Source organism: Gavia stellata, chromosome 28, assembly GCF_030936135.1.
Source record: "Gavia stellata isolate bGavSte3 chromosome 28, bGavSte3.hap2, whole genome shotgun sequence".
NCBI lineage: Eukaryota > Metazoa > Chordata > Aves > Gaviiformes > Gaviidae > Gavia > Gavia stellata.
In genome coordinates this window covers 6,121,426-6,136,505 of record NC_082621.1, presented here as the reverse complement: position 1 = coordinate 6,136,505, position 15,080 = coordinate 6,121,426, and the positions used below count along the sequence as shown (strand labels likewise).

The 15,080-nt window shown below is 40.3% G+C and overlaps 1 protein-coding gene across 1 annotated transcript in view; it reads right to left on the bottom strand.

The window, feature by feature from the left end:
- Positions 1-15,080, bottom strand: part of NSF (N-ethylmaleimide sensitive factor, vesicle fusing ATPase) — an 85,913-nt gene that overhangs the window by 23,185 nt on the left and 47,648 nt on the right. The window contains exons 9-14 of the mRNA XM_059830621.1: positions 11,922-12,121; positions 9,883-10,048; positions 9,261-9,335; positions 5,461-5,648; positions 849-944; positions 50-206 (exon numbers count right to left, since the gene is read on the bottom strand). Of these exons, the coding sequence (XP_059686604.1) occupies positions 50-206; positions 849-944; positions 5,461-5,648; positions 9,261-9,335; positions 9,883-10,048; positions 11,922-12,121 (882 nt within the window). The remainder of the gene's footprint in view (positions 1-49; positions 207-848; positions 945-5,460; positions 5,649-9,260; positions 9,336-9,882; positions 10,049-11,921; positions 12,122-15,080) is intronic.

Genomic DNA, 15,080 nt, shown 5'->3' with positions numbered 1-15,080 from the left:
AAGTCGCCTGGGTTTTTTTTTTTTAATATGTATTTTTTCTCAAATTTACCTTCTAGAAGAACGCTAACCAAAGGAGTGCGGTCACTGTTCTTAGTTTGTTGAACAAGCAGCTCCCCATCATCCAATACCCTCGTTACTGGATCACCCCACTTAATAATACCATTCATGATGTAGCTTGCATAGTCTTCCTGGTTGGTTCCAAACGCCTGTATTAAGAGAGGGAACATTTATTTTACTGAGAAATTTCGCATCACATCAGAAAAACATGAAACAATTAAGCATCACCAAAGTGACCAGGACCAAGACTCCGGAAGAAGATGCTTAAGTGAGACAGTCAGTACTGGAAGACCCATTGGGGGCACACAACATGAGAGTTCAAAGGACTGAACACTGTGGGAGACCATGCACATTTAGAAACATCTTTTCATATACCCTCAAAACAAATTCTAATCAGTGCATGTTGCCAACAGGTTCTGAATCCATGCCATTTAAAGACAATTGTCAAAAATGAGGCTTAAACCTCCTGCTACAGTCCATATTAAAGCTGTCATCCATTAATTGAAGCAGCCTAAAGGGGAGACTGTACATAGGACAAGGAGAAGAAATTCCAAGTTGCTCTCTTTATTCGTTCCGTTCCTTTTTACGATTCTTGCATGCAACAAAAGGTACAAAACACAGCCTTAGCACTGTGGGCAGAAAGAGGCTCCCTACTTTCATTCCTACAACACAGGACACAGTATGTCAGCCCATGGTGCACCATTGCTTGTCTGATCCCAGAAGGAAGTTGCTACCTCATGTCATTAACTGTACTGGGTGACTATTACAGGAGTTACACAGTGCCTACTTACTGGTTTGATATCATTCTCCAAAGATGCAAAGAAGTCTCCTCTTGTCACACGCAAGCTCTCCGCCTTCTCCATATCTACTTCCACTTTGTTGCTGGCCTAATAAAGGCAATAAAAGACACTGAAGTACCGCAGTACCGCACACAACCCCTTATCAATTTCCATCCACGGATCCAACCCTGTAGTTGATCTGCATCAATAAGAAAAGTGCTTCTTACCAGGACATTTGTCAGACACATGCTAGATACCACTGGAGCACCCATCATCTTTACAGAGCCACATCCATGTGCCAGCCCCACGAAGCCATTAACTAACAGTTGTTCCACTCCACTGGGTGGAATGCTGAAGTGAAGAGTATGGCTGTGACCCCACATTTCAGAGAAGCCACCCCAGCTAAGAACAGGATGGAAGCTCTGCACCATCCTTGTTGCTGCTGTGCTACCTTGACTACATAAACCAAGTGTCAGTGAGGCTCAGACTGGTGCCCAGTGTGGTACTGATCTTACCTAATTTTATATTTCTAGAAGTTATTGGAGTTATGTAGGTTCCCTTTAGAGTAGGCAACTACTCTTTCCATTTAGAGGCTGTAGACAAAATTCTTCATTATGCTTTCTGGGTGCTGGATGGGAAGGGGATGAAGCCTACTTCATTGTGTGACTCTTTTCAGAAAGACCAATTAAAGTTTGGTTTAACTCATCTCTAAATCTACCCACACCATCTTTGGCAACTAAGCCAAAAATAAGAATTATTCACACACCTCTGTTTCAGGATGCTTTAGTTTTCTATTCAAATTTTCTATTCTACTCATGCACTTTCCTCTCCGTACAACAAAGTCTTTAGGGGATTGGTAACTATTAGATTTCTTTCTGCTTTGTCTTTATTTGCTTCAGTTCAACCAAAGCCATGAATTTTCCCAAGGTAGCGCTATCGGTATTACTTGGAATAAATAAGCTGCAGTTAGCTGAGCTCATATTGCACTCCTTTCTAAATGAAAAGCAACAACTTTTTCCCTTCTGCCAATCCCAAACTGTCCAGCAACATTTAAAAGCTAATGACTGGAAGCAAATACATAGTAGAGACAGCACTACTGCAATCTTCTCTTGTAAATCATTTCTCAATCACAACTAGAGATACCACTAGAAGGTGGCCCAAAGCTGCTCACATTAGAGCCAGAAAAGGTTTTTAATTCCTGAAAACAGCTTGAGAGTAGCCTTTAAAGCTGGAGACTTTATTCAGATGTCTGTAGACTTTAAAGACAGCTGTAGATGTATTACTGAGTATGGCTGCAGCTCTGCAATATGAAGCGGCTCCATTTACTAGGATTATTTGTAGATCTGCAAGTATATTGATTGCCTTGGGCAGCAATCAGGAATTAAATGGATTTGAAACAAGTTTTCCACTCAATGGCATACAAACACTGGCTATTACATACTAATCCTGTGGGTGCAGTCTGCTGAGGATCCCGAGTGGAGTTAGAGATATCAGAAAAAGGATTAGTCACAAGAGGGGGCAGAAGTTGATCTGTGAAAAGCAATTCATCTAACTGTTAAGTGGTAAGGCAGAAACCTATTTTTAAGTAGCATAGAGATGAGGCAAAAGATCTTCATTCTTTTCCACCAAAGTGCAGCCTTGAAAGGCTTTTGATAATTTCTGAATTTTCCAATTATACCACAGAAATGTCTCTAGATTCCAAAACAAGTATAATTTTCATTGAAAGTTACCCAAGTCTTACAACACCACCTGCTTCTACCTGAGAGTATAATGGCCCTACATGATCTGATAGCTCAGGAGGTAAAAACTTGGTATTTCAAGGAGTTTCTTGGAAGGCACAACAACCTCTATCACCTTTGCCTAAGACCAAGGTGATGGATGAGTCAAATAACTTTGACCCTCACAGACATGTCTCAGAGACATTCTCTTCTGACTAGGATGATCTGCAAGAAAAAGGAGTAGTGCACATGAGCATGGGAAGGAAAAAATCGTAATAAAAATAATCACATTGTGCTTGTCTTGTAGAGTAGTAGCAAATGCAGCCTCTAAACAGCAACCTCAGGAACCCATACTGGCCAATAACACTGAGCCAAACAAATAACTATAACCAGGGGATGGCTGAAATGACAGAGACCCTTCTCACAAAAACACCCACCAAGCAGAAATACAGGATGCCTATTATATCAAACTGGTGAATCTTTAGTACAGGTTGATCACTCTTCTACTTTGCAGAGGGAAGTGAAGGTACTTGAAACACTATTAATATATTCCTGAAGTTGTTTGTACACTTACAAACATGTTTTTTTCTTTATTTCCTAGCCTTTAATAAGTTATACGTCTTAATTTTTAACACACACACACACACACTTGGAGAAATTATCAGAAGTGTTTAAATGATTCAGAAGAATAATGCCCCTTGATTTTCAATTTGTGCTCTTGCTTCTTGTAGGTGCTTCTGAAAACTAGGTCAGGCCTATGATGTATATTTTAAGTTTTACAGTACTCGTAGGAGAGAATAAAATACCTTAGTGCATCATTTGGCTGAAGATATCTTCAGAATAAACAATAAGATTATCCAAAAATACTACGTCAAAGTATTTGAAAAGAAAAATAAAGCATGGCCGCTTTACATTTGGAAGATACACACATACATTATTAAGATGTCAATCACATACCAACCTAAAGGAGGGGACTGCTCTTTTACATTTATGCATTGACATTTTTTCTTCTCCCACTGTGACATTTTGGCATGACAAGGAATATATCAAAACACTAATGGTTCCCAAACTCACCCAAAATTCAAGCATTGAAAAAACATCAACTATAAGCAAAATTAATTATTTAAGGAATGTTTTGCTTGTGAATGGATTAAAATACCTCCAGAGGTGCTGATTTTTTTTTTGGAGATAGAACACAAGAATATGAGAAACTGTTGATGTTTGTGATTTTTTGCTAAAGGAAACAATTAATAACTTTTCAAGTATTACGGCTATACAGGAAAAATCAGCAGAAAGAGACTTTTTTCCTTTAGAAAGAGTGCTCCCAAGAGATACAAACATCTAATCAACCAAATTATTTCTCTCGCTTTAATGAAAGCATGATTTGCTTTCCTCATGTTTGAGGCTGAACAGACTTTTTACTTAAAAATATACCAGTGCTGTGGAATTGATGTCAAAGGCTTTTCTCTGCCGTAATTCACACCAATTCTTGGCCACCAGAGCAAAGGGGCTGTGTCTTTCAGCCTCCTTCCTCACGAACTAATCATCTCATATTTCAACACCATCGAATACTGTGTTTTGCATCTGGATTGATATAACCTGACATTTCATGGTCCTTAGTTCCTTTCTAGTTAAAGATACACTGACCTCCCATAATCAGCAAACATTGGGAAAGCAAGGCAATGTTCCTCTAGAATGGAGGGAGCTGAGAACATTACAAGTCTCTATGCACACTGAGACAATCATCGAGTTCGTTATTTGAAATGGAAGACGTTATACAAGCCCCTTCTGAATTTGACCAAGATTTTAGCATCGGCGACATCTTGGAGCAATAGATTCCTTCCACAGCTTAAATACTTCTTCACACAATGCACATCTCCTTTTCTTTGCTTTGAGCATAGCCCTGCTGGCATCATTTGCTCTTCTCTGAGTTCTTGTATTAGGAAAGAGTAAACAATAATTCCCCATTCACTGATTCCAATCCACTCATGATTTCACATACTTTTCATAACCCTTCACCATATGTTTTTCAGGCTGTGAAATCCTAGTCTAACCATTCTTCCAATGAAAACCCTCCTATACCTCTGACCTTCCCTGCTGCCTTTCCATATCCTAGTTTTACCATAACCTTTTCAAGGTGGGTGTCCCAGGACTGCATAGATTCACATATACCAGGGATTTTATCTATGGCATAATCACAGCCTCACTTTTGCTCTGTATACTTCTCCTAGTAAATTCTAATGTTGCATTTGCTTTTTGCTTTTTTCACTGATAAGGACTGAGCTGATATTTCAAGATCATTATATCTCCAAGAACTTGACCCCAAGTAATGGTCAGGTCAGTCCCTAACACTGCCTATAACCTTTTTGAATTTTCTCTCCCCAGCGTACACTTAAATTCACTGACTACATCTTGTGCGCTCGCATTACTTCAAATGCCTTCTGCAGTTTTCCATAGGTGGCCTTCATCTTTATGACCACAAAACAGCTATGAGCTTGTAACCTAGTTCCCCCCTGCCTCTTTACAGATCATTTATGAATATATTGGGCTGCAAAGGCTCCAGCAGAGATCCCTCCCATATGACCGGCTGTTCCCACTTCCACCTCTTGTCTCCTGGGTCCAATCCATAAACTGAGCTCAAGACTTTCCTTTCAGTTTTTAGCAAAATACATTGACAAATAATCACCTTCCAGGCCCACTATGCAACAACCACTTGGAGGTCAGGAGATGAAAGAAGTAATTCAGAACCATGTAAAAGCACAGTGAAAAGGTGGAGTCCATATGAATTTCATCTCCTAAGGTATGCTGAGATGACATTACCCATTTGGAAGTAAACATGCAGGAAAAGACTCCAAACATAATTATTTTCCCTTTTTTTTGCACCAGTGAGAGACAACAGGACTGACCTTAATGTGTCTGTTCATAGCAGTAGACTGAGCAGCTCGAACTAAACCTTCTAATTCGGCACCACTGAAGTTTTTAGTCTCAACCGCCAGTTCTCCAATGTCCACATCTTCAGCCAGCAGCTGGTGTTCCCGCATCCGTACCGTGTGGATATGAAGAATCTGAAATCGACCCTTCTCATCTGGCAAGCCTGAGATTTTAAACACAATGCGTGTCATTCAGTGCCTTGGCACAGCAACTGCAGCAAAGCCTTTCCCTCTCCTCAATGGTTCTACCTCCAAAGGCTCTCTTCTACCATGAGCAATTCATTCTTACAAGTAGAATATTTGATGCTTTTTGTTTGAGAACATTCAGTTACACTAATTGCCCTTTGCAAGTTGATTAGCATCACCAACAAACTAGAGAGAAAAAGTGTAATGTTTAGTTTCTTTCCTCAGGGTTCCTCCAAGTTGGTTGCTCTCAGGCTTCCATACCAGGAATTCACCAGCAATCTGATCAGTCCCTTGGCATCCCTAAACCCAATTCCCACCTTCTAATTATCATAGAATCGTAGAACCATAGAACAGTTTGGGTTGGAAGGGAACTTTAAAGATCTAGTCCACCCCCTGTGCCATGGGTAGGGACAACTGTCACTAGATCAGGTTGCTCAAAGCCCCATCCAACCTGACTTTGAACACTTCCAACAATGAGGCAGCCACAACTTCTCTGGGCAACCTGGTCCAGTGTCTCACCAACCTCATCGTACATTCCTTCCTTATATTCAATATAAACCTACCCTCTTTCAGCTTAAAACCATTGCCCCTTGTCCTGTCACTACAGGCCCTGGTAAAAAGTCTCTCACCAGCTTTCTTGTAAGCCTCCTTTAAAGTACTGAACGGCCACAATGAGGTCTTCTCTTCTCCAGGCTGAACAATCCCAAGTCTCTCAGCCTTTCTTCACAAGAGAGGTGTTCCAGCCCTCTGACCATTTTCGTGGCCTCCTCTAGACCCACTCCAGAGTGTGTACATTTTCTTTAACCTTCCTTTTCTGACCAATGCACCTTTAGAAGCCCTTCTTATTATTCTTCGCATCTCTTGGCAAACTCAGCTCCAACTTTACCTTAGCTTTCCTGATCCCATCCCTACACATCCAGGCGCTGTCCTTATATTCTTCCCAGGATACACGTCCCTGGTTCCACTGCCTGGGCATTTCCTTCTAACGCTTTAGTTTGACCAGGAGGTCCTCACTGAGCCATGCTGGTCTCCTGCCTTCCTTGCCTGACTTCTTACACATGGGATTCAAGAGCTCTTGCACATTAAGAAAAATGTCCTTAAAGAGCTGGCAGCTCTGTTCTGCTCCTTTATCCCTGAGGGCAGTTTCCTAGAGACTCCCATCCACTAATTAATCAACTCAAATTTTGCTCTCCTAAAATTCAGGGTCTTGAATTTTACTATTGACCTGGCTATACCATTCTCATACAACATTCATTTTCTCCAATTGATGTGATAATTTCCCAGTTTGCACCTTAGCAAGTCCCTTCTAAAATGCATATAATGGAAGATACAGAAAAGCCTTTTTGTGAAAGAAAGCGTAACAAGTCAATCTGGCACATCATCATACTGGTAAAACCGTGCTGTTCTTTAGCTCACTTTCCAACCTACTTTCACAGCCTTTATTACAAGGATCTGATAATTTGCACTGATTAGTATTTGTGCTGAGGGTATGTGAAAAGACATTTTAAAATGTGCATAGTCCCCAGCAGTGCTCAGTCCTTATCATCTGATAATTTATTCTAGGGATGTCTTGCTCAGTCCCTGCAATTAATTTAATTTAACTTTTGTCAACTGAAGATGCAAGTACTACACCTGCAATACAATCAATCTCACCTGGGCTTACTAATAACAGTTGCTATTAGGCATTTGTTTTCAAGCACGAGATTGTTCAAAGGTGACTGTCATTGTGGCCACACCTCTTTGTCCCTAAAACACACTTTCTTTATTGAGTCTTTCCTTCAATTCCTTGTAGCTGTGTTAGTTTGTAAAGACTGTATATGGCTATAGCTTTTGCCAATGCTAATTCTCTCTCATTACTATTCATCAGCCTGACTTCTAATAATTCCCTATGTACTGATATACACTTTTCCCAATTTTCCTTTTTTGTGTATGGTGCCAGGAATAGGCACAAGTCTCTTTCAATATTTCTTCCTGCACCTAGCAAATGTATTAGTCTTTTAAGTCTCCAGCGTATTTGAAACCATCCACGCTGTCTGTGCTCCACAGCTAGTGCTCTAGTTGAATCTCTAGTCCTCGCATCTTGCATGAGCTACATGCACAGTAATGCCTGATATAAAATGTTTCCTACAGTATTCAAGGACAGTGTTAGCTTTGGAGCATCAGCTCACCGCCCGGGTTACCTCTGCGGCTGCCTCAGTAGTCATCAACTTCACTTCCTCATTCCTTCTTTTGCCTAAAATCTTTCCTTTTCAGCTACCACAAAAACTCTTTCCTGTGCCTGGCCCTTTCAAAGAGTGACGTTACCCTTTAAGGATAAGGGAAAAAATCCTTAGCGAGCTCTTAAGATTACATTGATAGATCAGATTTCAAGAGTTTCCCCACAGTTCAGACCAGCACAGACAATTACAATTTTGCCTGCCACTCTAGTATGGTATCATATGATTTTTAGGGTTCTATGGGCATTTTCATCTAATTTTCTTCAACTGAAAGGAAACAGACCATATTAATACTCATGGCCTTGCCTGCTCCTTTTTTTGTGACTCACTACAGTTTGAGATTTTTTATCTTTACAATAGTCAGTGCCTAGCTCAGAGCACAGAAAATATTTTGTGACATTTGTATGTCTGTGCAAGGTTAGGGGAAAATGTTTTATGAGCTCTTCCAAACTACGCATCCGAAACTGCATTTCCAATCTTTCAATTAAACACGAATCTCAACCAATTTGAGTCTCTCACTGCAAGACAGGATCATTAAGCTTTTAATCAGTCCCAGCCTATTCTCTAGTCAAACTTTCTCGTGCGAGTTGTTCATCTCAGAACTGAGCACCACAGTCTAGTCTCCCTTTAGAGAGTCCACCATGATCTTTCCTGATCAAACTTGTGATCTCAAATGCAAAGTCAGAGACTTGTTTTCATGAATCTAAGATGATCTGGGCTTAATTTCTTAATAAACCCTACATTATCAGATAATCCGTTATTTAATCTGCACTGGTGTCAGGCAGATATGTACAATTACAAAAGTCCCTTTAAAGTTACTGATAGATAGCATTCTTTTCCAGCTCACTAGAATAAATGGCTAACAGAGCTCTTCATCCCACTTTTAGTTCTGTTGATGCAAGTAATCCAGTCCTGCTGATTTCAGAAGCCAAAAGCCAATGCTATTTAACATTTGCAGCTCCTGCAGTGAAAATCACCATTTTCACTTCATGAAAATAAAACCATCTGCCCTTCCTCCAAGTCAAGGAACACACTGTACTTGCTTGCTCTGCAAGTTCAACAGTTCCACAACTTCCACCTAGGAATGATCTGGTGCCATTACTTGGCTCCTCTCATTCATGCAAGAGATCCAGGGTCCTGCCTGCCCATACCTATCCATTCTGCTAGACGGAAATGGGTATCAGGTCAATGGCTTGTCAGTAGGTAAGTCTAAAATGGCATTTTAATTGACTGATTAAATTTACATGTAATATTATGGAGGGAGCTGCATGAAGTTTAGCACTTATGCCATCCTGCTTAATTGTTAGGATATATATATGCTTTACTACTGTAAGTACACGTAGCTTATATATTGCGATATGCCAGCTTGCTTACCAATCTCCATTTTCACCTCCAGTCTCCCTGGTCTCAGCAGAGCCTCATCAATCAGGTCAGGTCTGTTGGTCATTCCTAAATTCAAAGTTAAAACCAAAAGAAGCATTATCTGAGCTTACTAAGTGGGTCTCCAACTCCTGAACACAGCCTAAGAAGATACCTCAAAGAGTCTCAAGAAAACAGACAAAAGATACCTTTCTCCAGAAATACTGGAAAAGTCATGCCCTGAAGTAGAGTCAGGGCAACAGGGATCAAACCTGTATCTGTGACTGTATCTGCAGGGCTGCTGGCATCAGAACAACTAGACAACACAGCTAGAGAAGCCCCACTCCTTCATATGCCCATACATCAATGCATATCATTCCTTGAAAGTTTTCTTAAACTATGAAACACTTGTTATCAAAAGCTAAAGGAGGAAATTGTCGAAAGCAGCAATATCAGCCAATTACAGCACCATCTCCCTTTACATCTGCTACCGATGCTTGTTAAAGAGCAGTCATTCAGTTTGGATTAGTCCAAACAGATCCCATACCAGTAATGATAACTTAGTTGACCCGAAGCGAGCAAAATATCAGCAGTTTTCAACCAGACCCCATAACAGAGAAAGTAAGCCCCATCATACCAATCACTAGGATGTTATTGAGCTGCTCTACTCCATCAATTTTAGACAGCAACTGATTTACAACAGTATCATGGACTCCAGTGCTACCCGCCATGCTTCCTCTCTGCTTGCAGATTGCATCAATCTCATCAAAAATTATGATATGCACACCGCTGTTTGCTCCAAGCTATTGGAGAGAAAAACATGTCAGGAATGCCACATGTCATCACTGAAAGAAATCCAAACAAAACAGTAACTTCTCAACAAGCTCAGCCACGGAGATACAGAACATTGATACTTCCAAGTGGTTTTAGTATCACGTTATGTATGTATCAGACCCCTTTCCAGAATAACATCTTGCCATCCTCCAAAATGGGGTGGTTGGTGAGCTTTGCCCAAACATAGGACTTCACAGCTGACATTGGTAAAGAAGCACCATTTCAGGGAAGAGGACCAGACTGAACACGAAAAGCACAAGCCCAAAGCTGGAACGCACAGCTCAGACAGAGGGTCACAGTACTCAGTATCTAGGAAAGCCCTCCAAAAGGGAGACAGAGAACAAAGCACATCTGTGGAGGGATACACCCAATGTGGGAAATACCCCAGGTTGTACTAAAGTTAGTAAATATAAAGCTTGCCAGACTAGCTTTGTTCTTAATATTTTTAAGGAGTCCGTTCTTTCAGTGCCAATCAGGAACAGAACTGCTTATTTCCAGGTTCACTCAAAGGTGAAGCAGTTGCAGCTGGTAAGAGAACAGGATACTTTTTGTGACCATATTATGAAGCTTTTTCCCTTCAAATTCCACCTCTAAAACATCTTTTGTGGACAGTGGAGACCATGTTAACACTGGGTAAATGTGCTGTCACTGGCAATCTGCCCCAGACACAAGTCATTACAATACCAACCTTTTCGAGACCTTTTTAATCTTGCAACTTGTCATCAGGACCATCCCCTCCAGCCAATATAAAGTCTATTTTAACAGGTGTGTTATTGCAAAGGAAAAGAAGCTCTCAGCTATATTGCAACAACCAGAGAGAGGAGATTGTTTACATCGGTATGGGTTACCATGCAAAGCTGACTTATTAATAAATCTTTTGCAGAAGAAAATTAAATGATTTCAAGCCACTAGCAAAATCTGCAGTCTTGTTAGGTGTAAATAAAATTAAAGGGATACAATGTCCTTCGCTAATGTCTGCTGGAAAGACTTCCCTATATTTAATTGTGACTTGCCTGAAATTGTATTTTCTTTATCAGAAAATCTCATCAAGATTAAGTGATCCACAGCAGAGAAAAATTACCATGGAACACATGAAATAAGTATTTACACCTTCAAACTAAAGATTGGGCTTTTGATAGCCAGCTAAAGTAATGGATTAAAAAACCAAGTTTCGAAAAAACAGTATCTTTATCTCCACTTCCAGTTTCAAAGATCTATACTCTCTAGTTTCAAGACACTATTCTCATCCATTAGTTATCTGCTGAGAAAAGTTAATGACGTATTGATTGTAACACTTCAAGGAATATAATATACTTATACTAATAAGCCTGCAACCCCAAAACCTGAAACCTTGAAAGCTTATTTGAAATTCGTCCTACGTTACGTGCCACCTGTATTTAGTAGGAAAAATCCAAAGAGATTAATGATGTCTCCCCCACAAAAAAAAGAGAAAAGAAAAAACAGAGCAAAATTTTTGCAATCCTACTTTTAAGCACTTTCTGAGCAGGTGACACACCACGTAATACAAAGCATAGCAGGATGGGCCCAACTGCATTACTTTAAAATAACCCTGCATGGAATTTAAACAAATTGCTCATCTTCAGCAAAGCTAGCTAGAAGACCAGCTACCTCTTCAGGTTCTAAGATTATTTTTTCAACTGACACTGTGTGAATCTGTAGAACGCTAATACTCAGTGACTTGCAAGGAATAAATATAATCACAAGCTAAGCAGTGACTCAGTCTTTTAATGCAAGCAGCAATTTTCTGATTATAAACCTCCTGTCCGGTCATTCTTTAGGCACATTCATACTGACCATGCTATTTATTTATGTTTGTATTACCCTTCTTTGTTCTTCTTCTGCATCAGCAAACAGCTTGCGGATGTTGGCCTCAGATTCACCCACATATTTATTGAGGATTTCTGGACCATTGACCACCTTTGGTTCTCTGGCATTCAGCATCTTGCCAATCTGTCTCGCCATAAGTGTTTTACCGCAGCCTGGAGGTCCGTACAAGAGAATGCCTTTCACATGTTTGCAGCCTAGAACAAGAGAGAACAAGTTTAGAAAGCAGGCTTACTTACAATGGAAACAGCAATATAGTAAAGAGGGAATTGCTGCCTACAGTAGGAGTGCTTTTACAGAGATCTGGCAGAGATGTGCATGTGCCTTAGCTCTGCTCAGTGCCTTTATCAGTGAAATTCAAACACAGAATTGCCAGACTGGATCGGAGTCGTTCCCATGATCCGGCAACAGCCAGGAAAAATAACCCACAGAGCAGCACACATGCTCTCCCATGCATCAGGCATTCTAAGTTAACAGCTAAGGACTGAAAGCCTGAATTGTAACTTCTGGTTAGTAGTAAAAGCAACAGAGATCACTTGGTAAACATGTGAATAACATAATTTTCAGTTCAACAAAACCCAAGAGTAGGTCCCAGGGATGCTGATCGTCCCCAGGTAATGAGGGGCTGCAGATAGTTTTTTTTCACATCACCGTATGCCCTGAACAAGCAAAAATGCCCTAGCAATTTAGGACAAGCATGTACTACATCTGGTTCATTTCTCTCTTCTCCTAGAGGGACATACAGTGCCTATAAAGGTAGCCTTCCTTCACAGAAAAGTTTCAACTGAGTTTAATTTTCAGGTCTGTACAGAAAATGAAGCATCAGACCCTCAAAGGTACTCAGCTGACGGTGAGCTCCCAGTGTAGAAATAGATCAAACACATTAATCTAGTTCTTGAAAGAGAAAACGAGGAATATCACGTAATAATGCCTAACTTTTTACCCTGTATTGGGCTCCAGTGAGTCCCATGTTACACATCCAGTTCTGATTCCAAGTTTATAGGACAAATATTGAGAAAACTGAAAAAGGCTTCTAAGAACCACTAGAACCATCAACCCAAAAAGCTTGACCTGTAACTAGAAAGACCTGAAAAATTCTGATTTATTCAAATAACAAGACTTTGATTACTGTGCATGAGCACTGGCATTTAAATCTCCTTTACAGAAACAGAGGGTACAATGGATGCAAGCTAACGCTGGACACGTCCCAGTCAGCAACCGGCACAAGTTTCCTAAGTGTGCACACAACTCCTGATAGAGATTCCCATGTATGAACAAGAAAGGTTTCCCCGAAGGATACGTGAAATTTTGGATATACAGCTTGTGAGGCCCAGACATATTTTATCAACTGTCTGAATATCTTTATGCCTGAATATTTCATTCTTTGCCTTATACTATGCTAAAAGACATCATGGTACCAGCATGTGTCTACGATAAAGTTTGTTTTATTCATTTAATGGCACTGTCAGCATTTAGACAAGATCTAGCCAGGCAGAAAAAGTAACTGCATCAAGACAAAACCTTTTTCCTGGGAGCAATCCGAAGGGGCTGGTGTTGGAAAACCCTGAAACAGGAGAGCAGAGATCATGTATCAGCACCAAGTTTTAAACACTGAGCACCAGACTCAGGGAAAGCCTCAAAGAAGTAGAAAGCCACAGTTTCATAGCAGAGGCATCTAACTACAAGAACAGCGAAGAAAAATAGAAGTTACTTAAAGAAGAAAGGACACAGGAGCTAGATACTGTCCAAGTTGAAAGGCACATACAAGACAGGTTCAGGAGCAGAGAGAGTTTGGGTATTGTCTGGTCACAAAGTGGTGAGGAAATAGAAGAGAGAAATATATAGTTTATTTTGTCTAGATCCTTCTATTTCCAGCAGACCTCCTGCTTCTGTTTTCCAGTTGATATTGCAGACCAAAGAGTAAACACAAAACTACGAGTAAACAAATCTATTTTCAACATTTAGGACACAGCAGGTACTTCAGTAATTCATTTCCTACGCAATTTCAAGCACAATAAAAAGTATTAGTTCCTCACTCTCTCTTTTCACTTTGCCCATCGAAAAGAAAGATGTTCAGATAGCAAAACACTCAGCCTACATAGACTCAAGACGTCCTTCTCATGTTTTAGACCATCTTGGCCACACAAAGCACCAACAAGTTGACAGACTCCTGCATCTACTGCCCTTCCTCTGGAGTAGTAACTCATGTCACTGTCATCCTCACCAACCAGACCGATGAGGACATCCCAAGGAAAGAGACCTTGAGGAAACCACTGTAACCACTGTAGCCTATGGGAAAACAGCACATTTAGAATCTGCCTCGTCAAAAATCTCAACTTTGAATACAAGTGTTTAATTACAGAGGTAAGGAATTCAGTAGCACCTTCTCCTTTTCTCTTGCTCCATCTGATTGCTGCACAAAATCCCTACACATGTGCTCCAGACAACAAGTGAGGAACGTAAGACATCACTATATTTGAAGATAAAACCCCCCTATGTTTTGTTTCAAGAACATTTATCTAAAACCTTAGAAATCTTTAAGTATTATTTGTGTGAGGTAAAAAGCAACACATTTATTAGTGGAAACTGTTCCATGCTGTAGATGACATTCATAAGGCATTCATTTTATACTACATTCTTGCAGTTTGGCTTTTTTAAGGATGCAAACCATCCAACAAGAGTCCTGCAGTGCTTAAGATATACATTAAAAGCAAAACCCAAAAAAGTAGCAAACTGATGGTACAGAGCTCCGACTAAGAGGACCCGAGTTCAGCTTCTACCATCATCAAACATTTAACGAGTTTGAGCACATCAAGTTATTTGTCATCCACGTGGAATGACCTCCCTCCTAGTTTCCAGCTTGTCTCAGCTACGTGGTAAGTTCAGCCCATACAACAGACTCCTCACAGCTGCATAGAACTCACAGCAATATTCTGCCTTTAAAGAACAAGTACTTTCCTCCTTTATTAACTTACCGATACTCAACTGTGATTTCATTTACTCCTGAATATTGTAGCGATAAACAATTAATTTCAATCTGAATAACTGCTCAATACAAAATAAAATCTACCATCCACATGCACTGCTCTATCTCTCTCTTTCAGATTGTTCATACACTGAAATGAATTTTCAGGAGAATATTGCTGTGAGAAGTGT